We start from the raw sequence: 19,819 nt of genomic DNA, 5'->3' as shown, positions 1-19,819 counted from the left end.
ACGGATGATGACATTGGGACGACATGAGGGAGAGTCATTAATGACATCATTTTTGGGTGAACTAACCCTTTAAACCTCTTGTTTTCTCCACAGAGTTGGTCGTTGTTATTTTTTTTTTCTTCAAACAGTACATTACATTGTTACTTGCGCTCTCTAAATATATTATGACTGAGGATGTTTGTAAGAAGCTTATTGGCTCAATCGCACATTGTTCCGTCAGCAGTGGGCAGGACTATTTTACAAGCAGTAATCCGATTGGATGAAAATGTGATTTAATATTCTGACCGCCTGTTGCCAATATGCAATCTACCAGAGGAACGCAGTGAGCTCAAGGAAATGTCTTCTTTGAATGTTGTAAGTAAATCATTTTTATATTCATAAAAAAAAAAAAAAATGTAAGTAACTTGTAGAGTGCTCTTACTCTTGGACTTCTTTTTAATTATTAAGTCTGTTTTCACATAAACACTGAATGATCACTACTCTGTTTAATAACATAAACATGTATTTTGTTTATATGTATGTGTTTGCAATTTGACTTTTTATTGAACATTCAGTTGTTAAGCTTTCAAATTATGTTCCATTTTAAAGTATATTCTTAATCCATTTATGTATTATATGTTACAGTGCCCTCTGTCACCTGAAATTTTAATTGCAGCAGTGTCCTCATACTTGATTTGAATTATTTCTAGATCAGTGTTTCCCAACCCTGTCCCTGGAGGCACACCAACACTACACATTTTCCAACTCTTCCTAATCAATCACACCTGAATCAACTCAGCTCGTTAGTAGGGACTCCAAAACCAGAAATATATGGGTCAGATAAGGAAGACATCCAAAACGTGCAATGTTGGTGTGCCTCCAGGAACAGGTTTGGAAAATACTTGTCTAGATCATAGACGTGTACATGCAATAACTTGCTTCATTGACATCCAATGGAATGTGTATGTTAACTTATTGTTTTGGATATTTCACATCAAAGTGACATTTAATTATATTGTGGAGCTTGATATCTTACAGATGCTGTTGCATTAGTTTGATTGCTCGTAAATGAGCATGCATTTTTCACCTCCTACAGTATACAATTAAAACAATCACTTGTTTATTTCTTTCTGAGACTTGTAGCTTCCTACAGGAACTTATTAGTGAAATTTGAAGTGTTTCTGATCGTCTCACTGCTGTCTGTTTGTAGGGATCTCTTGCTTTGAGTTGTTGGAAGTCATAAGGAAAAGCAGTGAGTGACTTTTTGCATGGAGTATTTTGAGAGGAGCAGCCGTTGAACTGTTATGCACCTGACCTTTTTCCAGACTCAACGGAGCGAACTCTGTTTGCTGCTATAATGTGCCTTTGGCAAGACCTCTTGGACCTGTCTGATAACGGTACCAGCTCATACCTATTCTCCGGGATAAAGGTTTCGACAGGCCATTTCTGTTCTGAACTCGCATGTGCTTGACAATGATCCACTCCAGTTTGTGTACAATAAAATGATAAATGTGACATTTGTGTGCTGTTCATGATTTCCAGCTGATCTCGGCTTTCTAAACATCAACACCTGCTGTTACTTAATCAGTTGTTCAGGCAGGTTTTCAAATGAGGTATGGGCTCATCTGTCAAATTCACAAATTATTCAGATGATGTCTGGCCCACGTGGTTTAGTTTGTCTATTAATTTGGACAAGCTGTGATGATTTGTAAATTAATGATTGCCAAGATAAATCAGACCAGGGGTGTGTTTCCCGAAAGCATCGTTAGCCAACTATGATTGCAAGTTCCGTCGTTACCAATAGAGTTCAATGGAAATTGCGATCATAGTTTGATAACGATGCTTTCGGGAAACGCACTCCAGTTAAGTTCTCATTAGAAATCCAGTTTATTAATGCCTATAATATGATGCATCTGTAGTCTGAATTTTTCAGCGTATGTGGAAACACCCTTCAAGTGCTGGTCAGTTTCCCCAGAGAAAAGCTGAGATTTCTGTGTGATTGAATCCTGGTGGAGGGGAGGTACAGTCAATATTAAATGGGAGTGGCCAAAAGCTGCACCCAAAATGTTTACTTAGTGCTTGTCTGGAAATTTTATAAAGTAAATATTGAAAATTTTGCCTCCTTCCCCATAACCCCTGCTGGATATTGTCTCAGAAGTCCCAGGGGGAGCGGTCTGGATCTTTACTCCCCCTTCAAGTAGTGCCTTCTCTCATCCTGGTCATGACCTGATCCGCTCAGTTTCGCAGCTTGTCACAGCTCATGACCGGATGACCTTCATGCAACTGTGCTTCAGAGACCAGGCTGGGGTTTGAACCCAGATCCATCCCACCAGGGAGGACACGCTCAGACCACTGAGCCACTGGCACTTTCACTCTTACTTATCTATTTTTGGTAATTTTGTCTTTGTTTATTTATTGAAAAACCAGTGAAACTAAACTATTATCCACCTCAAGAGAGGAATTCGAACCTGGGTTGCCCACATCAAGATCTGACGTTCAGACCACTGAGCCACTGGCACTTTCACACTTACTCTATTTTTGGTAATTTTGTCTTTTTTTGTTTATTGAAAAACCAGAGTAACTAAATTATTATCCACCTCAAGAGAGGGATTCAAACCTGGGTTGCCCACATCAAGATCTGACGTTCAGACCACTGAGCCACTGGCACTTTCACACTTGCTTCTCTTTTTCTGGTAAGTTTGTCTTTTTTATTCATTGAAAACTTATTCTATCTTGAGCAAGATTCGAGCCCAATCTTGAACTGACGTTCAGACCGCTTCGCCACTGGCACTTTCACATTTACTTAGCTTTTTTTGGTAATTTTGTCTTCTTTATTAATTGAAAAACCAATGAAACTAAACTATTTTTTCACCCCAAGAGAGAGATTTAAACACAGATTATCCAGACCAAGATCTGAGGTTTTGACCGCTGCTACACTGGTCCTTTCATGCTTGCTTCTCTCTCTCTCTTTTTTTTTTTAGCAATTTTGTCTTTACCATTCATTAAAAACCAGTGAAACTAAACTTATCTTAAAGTAGATTGGAACCAGGATTGTCCGTGTCAAGACCTAACGTTCAGACCACTGGCACATCCGCAGGTCTCTCTTTTGTTGTTGTTGTTTTGTCTGATTTATTTAGTCAAAAACAAAGTAAGAAAGTTTTTCAGAGTGAGATTCAAACCAGCAATCTCCACATGAAGGTGTGATACTCAAACCACCGAGTCACTGGTCTTTCTTCTGTCATGGGTGTTTTCTGTAGAAGTTTGTCTTAGATTTAGTCTTAAAACCAACAACACCTGGCAAACACAGAAAACAACCACAGCTGACTGAAAGCCTCATGTGATCTTGGTCAGTCAACTAGTTAGTTCCTGTAACAACCAAACATCCTCAAAGTCTCATGAACTCCTGACTGAAGCTCTTCTCATCTGCTCTGAAACTCATGATGTTTGATAAGCCTTAAAGCTCAATTATTTACTTAAGATGAATAATATTCACTGTTATCTGACCGGTGTCATGAATTAATCTTCAGTTTTGTTGGTTTACTGCTGTTACTCTTACAGCTCATTTCTCTCAGGTAACTATTTAGAGTCTCATTTGAGCAGAGTTATGATTTATTAATTCAAGAAACACACCAGAAGATCCCATTAGCTCAGAGAGATGATATATTTGAGTTTCACGTCTTTAACATAATGACATGCGAGATCTTAGGGATATGAAAACAGCCAATAAAGAGGGTTTTTTTTTTTCAGAGACCATTTATGATCAAGTTATATTAATTAAAAACATTAATTTATCAATCCTCAAAGATAAAATAGTGATACAAATCTGTTTAAAGACCCACTCCGATGAAAATAATGTTTTTCTAGGTGTTAACATGTTCTTGTGGCATTTTTCTGATGTTAGAGGACATACCTTGAGAAAAATAAGCTCAAAGTTGTATTTCTACATTCAAATGGCTGTGAATCAGTAGCAGACGCTAAAATGCCGGTTTAAAATAGACTGGAGTTGTGACGTAGTAATTCCACTGGGCGTCTCCACACGCGACGTCTTGGAGTGAAATAATGATCGGTGATTGGTGATAACTTTGATTAACTTCGGATAATAATAATTAACGTGTATATAATACTGTTGCCCCACCGGTATTGGGGATGTAAGCTAGCGGGAGAGACAGAGCTCTCAGCAACGGGCAGGGGGAGGGTCGTCTCCGTGCCAACGGCTCCGCCCACAACGCAGAGGCGAATTGCTAATGAGCTACTGCCGCTCTGCTGAAGCGAAGTCCCAGAAAACGGCACAGGTTTTGTGATTTTGGCTAAAAATGGCATAATCATAATTTAAAGACCACTGGGAATGTTTAAAAATAGCTCAAAATATGATCGGAGTGGGACTTTAATATAAGGATTTTTCTTCATTTGTTAAATATACATCTGGTATAATATACTGTAATATATCTTTCAGTATAATTGGATATTTCTGAATATTACACATTTCTATTTTGATTTCATGTTGACTTTAATACTGCAGTAATTAGAACAACAGAAGCAGATTCTGAAATATTATAACCATCCAATCACACAGAAGAATTGGTGTCACCTGATCTGCAACTGCATTAATTAAAGTAATACAAACATTTCAGGTGGAAATAATCAGCGTGGCACTGATGACACATTACAAACATCCAATATACAGCATTTAAAAGCACCAAGCATCCATTTTAAAGTATCAGACATACTTAATGACCATCTTATGCAGTCGCATTGAAACGTAAAAGTGAAATATCACAGATGTTTTGGTTCTGATGTGAAGATTTCACCACAGTTACGAACTCTCAAGGCTTTCCAGTCCGTAGCAGAGTTTGATTTTAAAAACTCAAATGCTGTAAATCTAAACAGGAGATGTTCCTCGAGCTCTACTGAGCATCAACACATCATACTCCCTTTCCTCCTTTGAGCAGAGGTCAGAGGTCAAAGGCTTTAGCAAATCTTGAACAGGTCTCTCAGGCTAGAGAAGTGAATCCATTCAAACAGCTCCTGTAAAATTGAAAGAAAAAGAGATTTGTGTATTCATAGGCCGCTGTGGACATGACACTCAGCAGTAGAGTGTGTATAGGTTTGTTTTTTTCTTCTAAGTAGTCGACATGATCATAATAACCATTAAAATCTCCTCCCACTCACCAGGTTCCAGCAGAGAGATGCATCTGAAATGACACAAATTAATCAAAGAAGAGGCGTGTTCAAGTCAATTGTCTGTATAAACTGCATTTATAATATAGAGTTCAATAAACAAATAGATCTGAACAAAATATTTCATGTTGAACTCTCTCTTTAGATGTCATAATTTCTCATTATGCTATTATCATCCGCCAGGTCTATTCATATATGTCTAATACTCACGCTTTGAAACATCTTGATGTGGAATATCAGGCTCCAGAGAGTTCTGGAAGATTTTTAGGAAGCATCTGGACTGATTTGCTGAAATGTTAAAGAAAATGTTTCCATTAAAGCCCTTTTTACACCTGGTATTAAGATGTGTTTTGGTCGATCGGATCACAAGAGGACAGGAAAAAAGTGTAAACGGGGTCTAAAACGTTTCGAACTTGTCCACTTTCAACCACTTCCAGAGGTAGTTGAAAAAATGGAATCCACCTTTGGCTAAGCCACACCCTAGAATGTAGATTGACCAATCACAGCGCAGCCAAGAACGAGCTCCCACAGAGGTCCGACACTTTTTCACAGCGTCTCATTGACTTTAACACAGGCGTCTCATATTTTTTGGTCTCGGCAGGCTCTTACCGTCGTAGTTTTATCAAAAATATGGTTAAACGTTGTGCGTGGGGCATTTGTAACACAGATACGCGTTTCCCAGAGAGGTTAGAGGGGTGTGCGTTTTTCCCCTTACCAAACCGAAGTCAAATCCTGACAAGTGTCGTCTAGCACACGCTGCTAATAAATACAACGTTATACTCGTGTAGTCCGTTTGCTTTGTAATAACGATTATAGAAGTGAATAGAGACCTACCCAGCTTTGCATAAACAGTGTTGCTCCTTGATATTGTTAGTCCCAGCCTCCGTCTCGATTAGTAGGATATGCGGTGGTTCATTTTTTGATGCCTGGTTGTTCCTTGCGTTTCACCTGTATGTCGTGAATATAGCCTTCGAACGTATATTGCAGCCCCTTTTGCCTACTTCTATCGGACACTTTATTTGCTGTTTTATAAAAGTTTGATAAAATTTCAGCAGGAAGAGCAGTCACAGCATACGCCATGTTGATACCAGAGCCCAGATGAAGTTTGTTTGTCGGACGTAGCCACGGCCGCATTAACAATAGGGCTAGGCGGGGCTAAAGCCCCGGGGCCCGAGCAAGGAGGGGGCCCGTGATTGGCTGTGGAGTAGATACTAGCCATCTGATTGCCAAAGCCTTACCACGCAACGCCCCCCCCCCACAAATTAGCCCTGTTATTTAGTGGCGCTTTGCCGTATATTCCATGCATTATCATGGAATCATTATCATTAATATTATGACCGTTCGCAAAGACCCGCCTTTTTAAGTTACTGTGTGACAAGCCAGGCGTCTCTCACGAGTCACGCACATCATGTTCTCACTCACGCAGTGAAAAATACATCGCGGGGCAAAGACTAACGTTACACCGACTGACTATGAGAGAGAGAGTTCAGAGCAGCTTACTGTTGATATGAAACAAAGTCTCAACTTTCAAATATTGTCATTTAACTAATAAACAATACCGTTTTCAAGTTCAAGTGCACAGACGTTAATCTACTGACAGCTTTGTTGTCGGACAAAATTTCGTATTCGGCGTTATGATTGGCCAGTTCGCCTGTCAATCAAACCCCCGTGGGCAGCAGGGCATGGTGAATTAAAACGTCACGTTTTAATTTGATATACATTTATTCTTATTTAACTTGTGAACGATCTACCTGCTGCTGCACGTAGGCCTATCAGATGGCTGCCTGCGCCTTATTAGAATATAGCCTACGCATCAACCATCAATCGCCTCCACTCTTCACTTCATTCTAGACTATTCTTAAAACACATGCGTCGTCATCGACCCCACAAATTTTCGGTAAGTTTGATTATTAACTTGATGGATGTATGATATCTCTATTTTCGCCTAAATGGCCTAAAATATGTACATTTTCCTGCGCCATCATGATGTAAGTTTATAATTTAAACGCGTTTTTAAGCATTGTGGTTTGGATACAAATTATTTTAAACTGCTCAGGCACAGTAAGCAGCGGGAGAGAATTCATTTTGGTTTTGAGACCATGGTGAACTTGAGACGGTTCTGCACAGCGCACTTGAGTTCCGACTCTGAGGTCTTAAAGTGACAGTAGCTGCTAATAAAGCTGCTGTCGCCATTTGTGTCCATAATGTTAATCAAACATCAGAAAGAAAGTAATTTACTGCCCTTGACTGAATCACTTTTGTAAAATTAATAAGAAATAATGTTGAATTTATAGTGAAAACTATGTATTGTTCATTTGATTACTTTATACAATATATTATTCAGTGCTTTAAGTTTTTCAAGTAGGTCGATTTCTTATGTGCCTTTGTTCTATTGTTATTTGTGACTCTTGTCATCAGTAAGCTTAAGATTCTTTTCTTAAGCTACTATTATTTTTTGTGATATTGAAATTGGTCACAAGAATTATGAAATTTTAGTGGCATAAAATTTTGATATGATAAAAAATCGTATTAAAAGTAATATAACTTAACTGTGAAGTATATCATAGATGAATAAAATTACTCGTATAATGATAGAACATTTAGCTCATGTAGTTGGTGACCTAAAGTGGTGGTGGGGGGGCCCTGCAGTAACTCATAGCCCCGGGGCCCAGTGAGCTTTTAATGCGGCCCTGGACGTAGCAACAGTAACTAAGGGGGGCGGGGCTTAGCCAAAGGCGAATTGCTTTCATAGTGGAAATGCTCAGTCACAAAAGACCATCTACTCTCCGCCTGACCTAATGCCTAAACATTATGGGAAGAACAGGATTTAAACTTTGTCAGCTGAAGACCCAAGATAGGCTTGATCCGATTGACCAAAACACTTCTTAATACCAGGTTTAAACAGGGCCTAAGTGAGAAAAACAGATAAAAGACATGGGGAGAAAGTGATTTGTGGGTCTGGGCTTTGGCTTTCAGTTGAAAACACATGAGTTCCAGCTAAATTCCCCCGAAAACTCCCTGAAACACAAACAGAGACACCAAACAAACACCTATAGACTGATGGTGCGTTCATGTGCATGGTAATTATGGTAAATACCAAAAGCCGACGTGGAAAATGCACATGAACACCCCCTCATGTGGTATTTTCCACTGGGCAGCTCGTAGAATATTTTGATGCACGAGTTGCTGAGATGAGATAACCTTTGACCTTTTCAAAATGGCGGAGAGCAACACGAGAGTCGTGAATGGTAAGAATTACCAGTTCACAAGTGGAAAATATCCTATTCCATAGCACGTGAACGCACCATCAAACTCACATCAGTGTCTTATTCTCCAACATGAGGATGGCCTGATCACGTCTGTTCAGAAGGACACAAAAAGTGTTATTTTCCCACATAACTGATTTCCTTATTACCTGATGATTAATAGATGAATAACTTTGGTTGGGTTCCAGAAAACAGAAAGTCTGTTTGGGACTTATTCTTCAGGGAGACAAACCTTGGCCTGGCCAAATGGAGCATATTCCAAACCTTGATGAATTTCAAAAGAAAATGATCTGGCAGAGATATAATAAAGGGAGCTGAGAAATAATTGAAGTTCAGAGACAGACAAGACCTCAAACCATTTAAAGAAAACCAATGGAGTAAGCAACATAATAGTGTGCCATAAGATCCATAATTCCTTATTTTGTACATAATGGGATTTTTGGATTTTATTGAGAAAATTTCCTGTAAGTCCCATGCAAGTTTACGTGAATTATGGCAAACAGACCAACTGTTTGACATGTTTGAAAGTTGATCATTCACTAAATAAGATTAGCTGGATTTCATTGATATCACTCCAGTTGTTTTGATAATTCATAAAACATTATTAAAGACTTTACAATCATGATTCTACTTATGAAGACACCCTAGTGCCTAGTGATTCTAGTTATAAATCAAATTTCACACTTTTGTTGCACAAATTAATTTTTAGGCTCTCTTATGAAAATTGACAGAATTATATCTGCACCGAATCTGTGTGTTTATAGTTCACCACTACAATTAGATTGTAAAAAATGTATTTGAACATCGTTCTATGTGCTTCCACATTATTGGATGCAAAAAGATACTGCAAACTTATGTAGTCGTACTCGTATGTTCTTACCTTGGACTTTTGGAGATAATAAATATTTTATACTTGTAGCTGTACGTTCACACCGCCGCCGACTTGAGCGTCAAAGAAGCTCTGGCCGCCCTGTCAAGGACGCTTGTCAAAAAGTACGGGGAAGCTGGTTGGCGCTTTGGATGCTTTAAACGCTCTGACGTTGCAGGGAGAAGAGAAGTGTCACAACATGAAATGTAATAAACAGGAAAAAACAAGCAATTCATTGAAGAAACCTTTTATAATGACAGCATTTTTATAACCGTTTTGGTCACATTTGGTCGGGAAAAACAGAATAGTTAGCTATTATTATTATTATTTGCATTAGGCTATAAATGCAATTGGTCAAATCGGTCTCACCGTGAGCAAATGAATTGCATTCCCGCTTTAAAACGAGCGTTCGTAAATATTTCAAATAAAAGTTGTGCTCATGCGGTCCCTATAAGCAAACAACATCATGTCATAAATGATAGGAAACCTGTAGGAAACCCAGCAACGGCAAAGCTTCTCTAGCCTCGTGAGACCATCCTGATCTCGCGAGCTTTCAAGGTTTCACTCGCAGATCAGTCTGGATACTTTCCGTTAAAGAAAATTTGGGAGCAGTTCACCAAACGAACGTCCAATCAGCGTTGGCTTTGAGGCGGGTTGAGGTGTGACGCAACGAGAAGCGCGACAGTTCAGTCTAAAGAACATGGCGGCTTCAGCGGATGAAACTAGCATCAGCGTGGCTATCGATCCTTTGCCGACATGTTGCTTATTTGCTGAGCTAACGAGCCTTTACCTGCAGCAGCAAGAGTAGCCTGGCTTGTGGTTGTGTTTTCGTCGTCGCTCGATCTGTTAGTACGTCATATGCTTCGTTGATCTGATTGGTTGACCCGTCTATCACCAACATAGGCCAATCAGCTAACCAGTATTTTCGCCCCTTACCAAAACTACTTCAACGGAAGGTTTCCAGATGGATATGCGGAGCAAAATCCATCTGGCGGAGTCAGGTTAAAGCTTCTCTTCCATTTTCTCGGAACTAATGTTTTGGTAGGAACGAAAGTTTACATTGTATGTTTCTCCGGAATCAGCCAGCGCGAAGGACGTCTATATACCGATTGGTTGCTGGCGTTTTGCCGCTGCTTGCCGCTGAACCACGTCACAGCTCATTACCATAAAGTTGAGCTTCTTTCAACTTTCTGATTGACGCTGAAAACACTCAAAACGCGACGCCGAGGGATTTGACGCTCCTTGCAGCTGAGAAAAGCCAGCTTCCATTGAAAATGAATGACTTCCGGCCGCTTTAGAAGCTCAAGTCGGCGGCGGTGTGAACGTACAGTAGTGCATGTGTTCCCACTGCACATTTCCATAGGCCTAGTTGATTTCTTTACTTTTATATTTGTCAAAAAGAAAGGCATCAACTAGATCTAAAACCTGATCTGGCACTGTTTAACATTGTTCAGTGCAGTTGTGTTCGTAAAACACCTGATTTCTAAACTCAATTGGCTTTATGCACAGCTTCACTACTTCCTGAACTTCAGCCAGCCCTTTGTTTCCTGTCTGCCATTATTGGACAAACTGATTAATCCAGGTGTGCCTGGCTTCAGTAACAATAATCAGGCACACCTGGATTAATCAGTTTGTCCAATAATGGCAGACAGGAAACAAAGGGCTGGCTGAAGTTCAGGAAGTAGTGAAGCTGTGCATAAAGCGTATTTCTATGCAGATGTGAGTCCTGAAAGACAATCTAATCTAAATGAAAGTTTTGCTGGTTTTAGTCATTATCTACTAGCTCTAAGGTCATCCATGTTATTCTTTCTAATCACCCACAAAATTATATTTCAGAACATTCTCACTTCCGGCTAAACAGAGGCAAAATTATGAGGTAACGACCAATCAAATGCTTTCTGGAACGAGAACGTCCCTCACTTAAATTATAAACACTGCATCCGAATAAAGCCGATTCCTAAATCGCTAACTTGTTCACTCATTTGCTTTTTCCTATATAATGAGTGTCGTACAGTGCACTATATAGGGAATATGGAGCGATTTCAGGCAGAGGTGTAACGTCCAGTCCAGAAAGTAAAAGTCCTCAGTATTTTGTTCCAATCACCTGGATTTGCTAATTAGCACAGTTTTTCAGCCAGGAGATTAGTGAACTAATTAGTGAAATCAGCTGGCTGAGTTCATGGGTGGAATAAACATATGGCAGGACTTTTACTTTCGGACCCCTGGGTCAGTTTATATGCTTTCCATTGCGACGAATATTATGCGAACCACCGCAGCGCAGCGCAGCTTCTCTCAATAACGCGGTATAAAGAAAATAATCATCCGATGTGTTTATAACTGAACTGTGCGAATGTAAACACATTAATGACTGATAACATATTTTTTATTTTTTTCACAAACCAGGGTGGCATTTCCATTTTATTTGTTTTTTTTAAGTATTCAAAACGTGTTAAATAATTAGTGCTTCAGTGCACACAAGGTGACACATCAGATTGGAATATTGCAGGATGTTTGAATAAAGACATTATGGATGTTATTCTTATAGTTATTCTTAACTAACACATGCAGGACTTAGGGGGATGAGATTTCCTCAACTTTTTGGTTTAAAATGTTGCCTTTCTTTATGAAACTTACCAACATTCAAGTGTTGATAAAAAGAAGAATGCATGAAGCTAATGAAATGTTTTTAAATTAAAGTAGTTAAAGGTATTTTTCAAGTATAAAAAATAACTTTTGAACATTAGAGGCCTATTGCATGTGTAAAAATAATATATAAATAGTAAACTATAAGTATAATGTTAAGTTCACTTAAAGAAAACGTATAGTACAAAACTACTAAACTAGTTTACTGAGAGTACACTAAAAGAGCAAAAAGGATATATAATTAGTAAACTACAAGTATGATGTTAAGTTCACTTAAAGAAAACTTGTAGTATAAAACTACTAAAAGTAGATTACTGAGAGTATATTTCAAAGTGTACTTTCATTAACAAAACATTTGCTACAAGTTTTGAAATAGTAAACTACTAGTATACCCATAAGTTCACTTGCAGTACAAATGAGAAACGTAATTATGAACTAGTTGTGCACTTAAAATACTACTGTTACACTTACAGTACACTTAAACATACTTTTTTATACTAAAAGTGGGACAATTTAGTCCGAAGCAGTATTAAAATAGTACTCTTACAAGTTTTCTACTAGCACATATTGAAATTAGTATACTTACTACATAATGTATACTTAAAAATATACTTGAACATTACTTAAGTACTTCATAAAATTAACTTGAAGTACACTTCTTTTTCGTGATAGTGAAACAGGATATAATCAATAATCTTGTTATATATAGGCCTAAGTGTTATCAGATTATGTTTGCCCGTCCCAAAATGATGGCATGATTTAAATAAGTCTGGCATTTCCTTCCTTCCACACAAGCAAGCGACCTGTTCATCTGGTAAGAAGAATATTTTCTTTCTCTGTTTTATGATCAGTTTTTATTACTCAGCCTACACTGTAAATGATACTAACATATACTGTTTGTAGACCTATAAGCAAATCTGATTGCATTGCCTGTCATTGCTTGTTTGTTGATCCGATACCCATTTAGATATGAATTAGTGTATGAATTTATTGCAGTGTTTGGGTATGTCATACAAGAAGTTTTTAGCCTTTGTATTAATAACAGAGAATCATAATGAATAAGTAATTATTGCGACATTTTTGATTTCTTGCATTCTCTCATATTTTTCTGTTTTCTATTTCCTCCTATCAACTATCAGTCAAACTCCTCATTGAATCGAACAGACCAGCAACAAACATTTTTCATCACTCCGCATGAATAAGATTGAGACCATTCAATAAAATATAAGATTCTTAACTGAGCATTACCATGATACTTCTATGTCCTGCTTCTTCTCTGGGGTGAGTATTTAATCCGGTCTTTATTATATTTTGAGCAGCTTTGAAAATCTATAAAAATATCCTCTCACACCATATGTTTATGCATGTTGAAAATGTAGCACTACATCTTATTATTTTATTAAGAAATTATAGATCTTTTTAATTTTACAAGGTGAGCATTTATTAAAGTTTCACATGTAAATGTTTTTAAAATATATGAATGCTAAAATAGTATTTTACTTGAAACTGAATATCTGTTCTCAGGCGTTCCCCTTTCGAGTGCAACAGGCCGACTGAGAAAATTCTACTTGATCGATAAAAAAATGCTTAAGAATGAAGCACAAAATGCTTGCAGAAGTGACTACACTGACCTCGTCACAATCTATGATGAAGAAGAGAATAATGAGCTAGTTGATATTCTCAATAATAGTGCGTATCGTGTGAATGGTTGGATTGGTGGCAGCAGCTGTAAATGGTCAAATGGTGATCTCGCCACATTCACCAAATACAGCAGAACTTTTAAAGAGGAAAAATGCTGCGGTGCCATAAACACCGCTGGAAGATGGGAGTGTATCAATTGTACTTCAACCAAATGTTCTTCATGTGTTATGATCAAGGTAATGATCCCTGAGCTGTTTATATCCTATAAATATCTAAATGCCATGCTAATAAAATTATTGTCTGTATTCATTCAGATCGTGGGCAACAATCATACAACTACAGTTTAATCCGTGAAAACCGGACCTGGTTTGAGGCTCAGCGGTACTGTAGAGAGAATCACACTGATCTAGTCATTATCAGAGATGATGAGGAAAATGAACGAGTGAAGAAAGCAGTGAATGGGAGTCACTCTTTCTGGATCGGCCTCCAATACAATAACAGCCTTGATTGGTTTGATGGTGGATATTCAGATTACAAACAGAATAGTTCATCTGAAGGATGCTTTACATTTCTCTCAAGACAAAATAAGAATAATAAACCAGGAGGATTTTGGTTCAAAATTAACACGGGTATCTATTCTGCTCTGTGCTACAGTAAGTTAACAAAATATTTCATGCTTTAAATTTCAAGTGTATTTATGAAACAAAACATGCAACTAATTTAAAAAAATATATATATAATTATTTTCTTCAGAAAGCTTCATTCATGTGAGCCCTGCTGAAATGTCCTGGGATAAAGCTCTGGATTACTGCAACTGTAACTTTTCTGGACTCCTGCGCATCCAGTCTGAGAACGATCAGATAGAAATGGAGCGAGAGCTAAAAAGAAGGAATATCTCCGGGCCAGTTTGGGTGGGACTTAAAGAGATTCGCTCCTGGATTTGGACCAATGGGCTTCATGTGGTAAACTGGAGTAACTGGAAAGAAGGAAGTCAACCAGAAAATGAGCACTGCGGTGCCATAGAGAAGGTGGACAGTCAATACAAATGGAGTGATAACAACTGTACAATTAAATATAGAGTTTTATGTGAGATGAAGTAATATAGGCCCTTTCGGTTTATCATGCAGTTTTTGATTCTCTGCCTCCTAAACAAGAGGAAAAAATGCTCATGTGTTCAACAGTAAACAGCTCTATCTTCATGTCTTGTATAATAAAGCTCTCAGTTAGCACTAACTAACCCCAAGTTGCTTGGTAATGCTATCCGGCTTAGTTGTCCTGTTGCCTTTATGGTTTTCATGCTTATCTAATTTATTTTACCTTTGTAAACCTTTATGTCTCATACTAAAAATGAATATTAAAAGTTGTTCATGAATGCATATTATATCATTGAGTACTTTTACTGGTAATATTGTGTTGATAGGCATTTGTACTCGGCAAATCTATAAGTAAACGGAGACACACAGACAGTTCATTAGTGTCATGAGTGTGTTATCTTTGATTGTTAAAATATTGACCTGTCTGAAAAAAATAAACAATGAAAAAATTCTGGGTACTATTGACTATTTCCTTTAATGCCAGCATTTATCCTTTAAAGAAGACCAATTATGCCCCTTTATTACAAGATGTAATATCAGTCTCAGGTGTCCACAGAATGTGTCTGTGAAGTTTCAGCTCAAAATACCTCACAGAGCATTTATTATACTATGTTGTTGTTACATGTATGTCCTGTGTTTCCCCCTGCTTTAGTGTTTTTGGTTTAGTCCTGTCAGTTTTCCCGCTCCTCGTTAGTGTTCAGTTCATTCACCTGTGTTTAGTTAATTAGCCCCAGCTGTGCCTTGTTTCCCTAATCTGTTCTCTGTGTGTTTAAACCCTGTGTTCTCCCTCACTCCTTGTCCGTTCTCGTTTATGTAAAGTGTGGTTCCTGAGTTCTTTGTAATAAATTCCTGTTTTCAGTTATTCCTCGTGATTCCTGGTGACCACGTACCATAACAGATGTAAATGCCAATTTTTGAGTTGAAGGAAAAACATGCCGTTTCCATGCATATACATGTCCTTCTCAAAAAATTACCATATTGTGATAAAGTTAATTATTTTCCATAATGTAATGATAAAAATTAAACTTTCATATATTTTAGATTAATTGCACACAAACTGAAATATTTCAGGTCTTTTATTGTTTTAGGGGGCTTTTACACTGGGCTCGTTTGCTGCGGTCCGAGGCCGAGCGCGTTTGTTCCCGGCGCCCCCAGCAGCGTTGGTCTGGTTTCACACACAACTTGATTCTATCGAACCCTGGTGCGTTTGCGTGCATATGACGTCATCGCAAACGTGCACGGCGCATGATAGAAAACAGAACGCGGGTCAATATTGTGCTTTTTAAAATTAATTCGCTGCTATTATGCGCAGTTGAGTGAACACTACAGGTTTACTGTGCGTGTGTCACATAAGGTGGACTTCTGCTGCTTGCAAACGGACTCTTTTTAGGAGACAGTGGATTTCCAACTTTGTTGCCCTGATTCCACGCGCAATGCAGGAATACACTGCAGGCTCACTCTCGCTCGTATCCAAGGTAAATCATCAACACTATCATCCCTTACATGTGTTTTATTTAACTGAATACATCACAATAAGCTAAAAACGCATGCGCAGGTTACTTTACTTCCTGAACAAGTGCGCACCCGAGTCCGTGTAGCTTTCACATTCACGCGAACCGCGGCACGGTTCGGGAGCAACCGAACTCAGACCACCTCTTCCAGGTAGTCTCGGGTTCGGTGCCCCAGTGCGCACCCGGGTCCCATGACAGCGATCACATTAGCGATTTTTCATGCGAACCGTGCCCCGTTCCGAACTAAACTGCCAGTGTGAAAGCCCCTTAATACTGATGATTTTGGCATACAGCTCATGAAAACCCCAAATTCCTGTCTCAAAAAATTAGCATATTTCATCCGACCAATAAAAGTGTTTTTAATACAAAAAAAAAAAGAGTCAACCTTCAAATAATTATGTTCAGTTATGCACTCAATACTTGGTCGGGAATCCTTTTGCAGAAATGACTGCTTCAATGCGGCGTGGCATGGAGGCAATCAGCCTGTGGCACTGCTGAGGTGTTATGGAGGCCCAGGATGCTTCGATAGCGGCCTTAAGATCATCCAGAGTGTTGGGTCTTGCGTCTCTCAACTTTCTCTTCACAATATCCCACAGATTCTCTATGGGGTTCAGGTCAGGAGAGTTGGCAGGCCAATTGAGCACAGTAATACCATGGTCAGTAAACCATTTACCAGTGGTTTTGGCACTGTGAGCAGGTGCCAGGTCGTGCTGAAAAATGAAATCTTCATCTCCATAAAGCTTTTCAGCATATGGAAGCATGAAGTGCTCCAAAATCTCCTGATAGCTAGCTGCATTGACCCTGCCCTTGATAAAACACAGTGCACCAACACCAGCAGCTGACATGGCACCCCAGACCATCACTGACTGTGGGTACTTGACACTGGACTTCAGGCATTTTGGCATTTCCTTCTCCCCAGTCTTCCTCCAGACTCTGGCACCTTGATTTCCGAATGACATGCAAAACTGAGCAACAGTCCAGTGCTGTCCAGTGACCCAATCTTCCTCAGGGTCCGGTCACCTCTTCTCGTTGTGCAGCGTTATTTGCCACACTTTTTCCTTCCCACAGACTTCCCACTGAGGTGCCTTGATACAGCACTCTGGGAACAGCCTATTTGTTCAGAAATTTCTTTCTGTCTTACCCTCTTGCTTGAGGGTGTCAATGATGGCCTTCTGGACAGCAGTCAGGTCGGCAGTCTTACCCATGATTGCGGTTTTGAGTAATGAAACAGGCAGGGAGTTTTTAAAAGCCTCAGGAATCTTTTGCAGGTGTTTAGAATTAATTAGTTGATTCAGATGATTAGGTTAATAGCTTGTTTAGAGACCCTTTTCATGATATGCTAATTTTTTTAAGACAGGAATTTTGGGTTTTCATGAGCTGTATGCCAAAATCATCAGTATTAAAACAATAAAAGACCTGAAATATTTCAGTTGGTGTGCAATGAATGTAAAATATATGAAAGTTTAATTTTCATCATTACATTATGGAAAATAATGAACTTTATCACAATATGCTAATTTTTTTGGAAGGACCTGTACTGTATCTTTAAATGCAAATGAGCTCGTGCTCCCCATCCTGCTATCCAGAAGAGGGCGGAGCCTTTACAGCTTGTGCCCAAGGGGGTAATCCATCAGCCGGAAACTGAAGCCTCCCTGGGGGCCGCCATTGGTTAGCAAGCCTTCTCCTGCCGTTAGCATTCCATTGACTCCCATTCCTTTCAGTAACACCTCATTGCAGTACACGAGATCCAGGGGGCGAAGTTGGATCCAGATCTAAGGGGTGGAGATGGGTAGGATTAGGGGTGGGGATAGAGATCAGGGGGCGGAGATGGGTAGAATTAGGGGTGGGGTTAGGGATCATGAGGTGGAGATGGGTAGGATTAGGGGTGGGGATAGGGATCAGGGGGTGGAGATGGGTAGGATTAGGGGGTGGCGATGGGTAGGGTTAGGGGTGGGGTTAGGGATCAGGGGGTGGAGATGGGTAGGATTAGGGGTGGGGTTAGGGATCAGGGGGCGGAGATGGGTAGGGTTAGGGGTGGGGTTAGGGATCAGGGGGTGGAAATGGGTAGGGTTAGGGCAGCGTTTCTCAAAGAGTGGGGCGCGACAAACGGGAGAAAATTTGGTAATTTTTGTGCCCATCTCTATTAATTCCTTTATTTATTGAGCATAAACTCAAAACAAAACAATGACACATTTAAATGGAAGCCTTACTTAACCTTTTCACATGTAAGTTTAAAAGTTTTTAGAGGCGCCCGTAAGGTCGTATCCCTTTATGGTTTCCATGGTGACGCGTCATTGCTTGTCACACCGCAGCCACAATAGCGCTGAATGACTGATTATCTGCTTTTATTTCACAAATTTGTTGGCTATAGCAGGAAATATCTGATATTCCGATTGTCAAATATGAGCAAGTGGATGTGTTTTGTTGTTTAAACACCTTAGTTGAGCTATACGCGATGGGTGTTAGTTTATGCCGGATTTTAGAGAATCGGATCTGTTGGATTTAACAAACGTCAATTTATCCACTTCTCCCGAAATTAAAGTATGAAAGTAAGTGGCTGGTGAACTGAGAGAAGCATAGAGAAACTTGAAATTTACTTACACGATGTGTATTTGATATGAATAATACGTGTCATCTAATTATAATGGAAATAATTATTATTCCCGCTTCCATAGACATAAGTGTGTATTTGACAAACTCTAAATGTAATGCTTTTTTAATAACTTACTTATGTGAATTTAAATGTCTGAAACCTAAAATAAACATTATGTGGTTGAAAACACTGAATAGTTGTGATGTCAAGCGGTGAGCGGCGATTTTCTGGTTCAGAAAATATGTGTAGCCTACTGAAAAACAGGCTCATTGCAGACACTAAATTAGTTAATCACTTAATTTTTAACTTTCAAAGTGCACCATATTTATGAATTTATCTTTAAAACGTACAAACTTTTCTTCCGGGGGAGCATGCCCCCGGACCCCCCTAGGGGTGCAGAGGTCCACACCACACACAAAATACTGTGGGAAACACAGTAGCTTATATGATAGTCTTCGAAAAATACAAAATACAATTATTATTATAAAAATACCTAAAATACGTACATTATTATGATTTTACCACCTCCGCCTCGTTTTGAGCCAGGAAAAACCCTGAGATTATTATTATTCTTTTTCAATTTTGTTTGTTCTTTTTGCATGCAGTTTGCGAAGTGACAAAATAAAAGCAAAGCACATTTAGTCCACACTTTTATTTTCTCCGTTTCTGAATTTGATGTTATCAGAGGCAAAATACGAACACAATTGCATTATTATTTTTATCTACTGTCATGTTTATGTTTTTAAAATGTCATGTTAATAAAATACATTTTAACTTAAAGCTTAGTTTATTAACATTCTGTTGGGGCGATTGCATGAGGACAGGTGGGGCACGAACCCTTCCCTACCTTCAAAGTGGGGAATGGCAGAAAAAGTTTGAGAAACACTGGGTTAGGGTTAGGGTTAGGGATCAGGGGGTGGAGATGGGTAGGATTAGGGGTTGGGTTAGGGATCAGGGGGTGGAAATGGGTAGGATTAGGGGTGGGGTCAGGGATCAGGGGGCAGCGATGGGTAGGTTTAGGTATATGTAAGGTGGGAGGAGTTGGA

General features: G+C 39.1%; 1 protein-coding gene across 1 annotated transcript; it reads left to right on the top strand.

The window, feature by feature from the left end:
* Nucleotides 1–8,374: 8,374 nt before the first annotated feature.
* Nucleotides 8,375–14,257, top strand: LOC130080109 (secretory phospholipase A2 receptor). The gene is given in 4 exon segments (XM_056245406.1): nt 8,375–8,405; nt 13,459–13,787; nt 13,790–13,811; nt 13,890–14,257. Coding segments are annotated over 4 exon segments (750 nt in total).
* Nucleotides 14,258–19,819: the final 5,562 nt, after the last annotated feature.

Source organism: Rhinichthys klamathensis, unplaced genomic scaffold (assembly GCF_029890125.1).
Source record: "Rhinichthys klamathensis goyatoka isolate OS25496 unplaced genomic scaffold, OSU_Roscu_1.1 h1tg000029l_1, whole genome shotgun sequence".
Lineage (NCBI taxonomy): Eukaryota > Metazoa > Chordata > Actinopteri > Cypriniformes > Leuciscidae > Rhinichthys > Rhinichthys klamathensis.
This window is presented reverse-complemented; position numbering and strand designations above follow the sequence as displayed.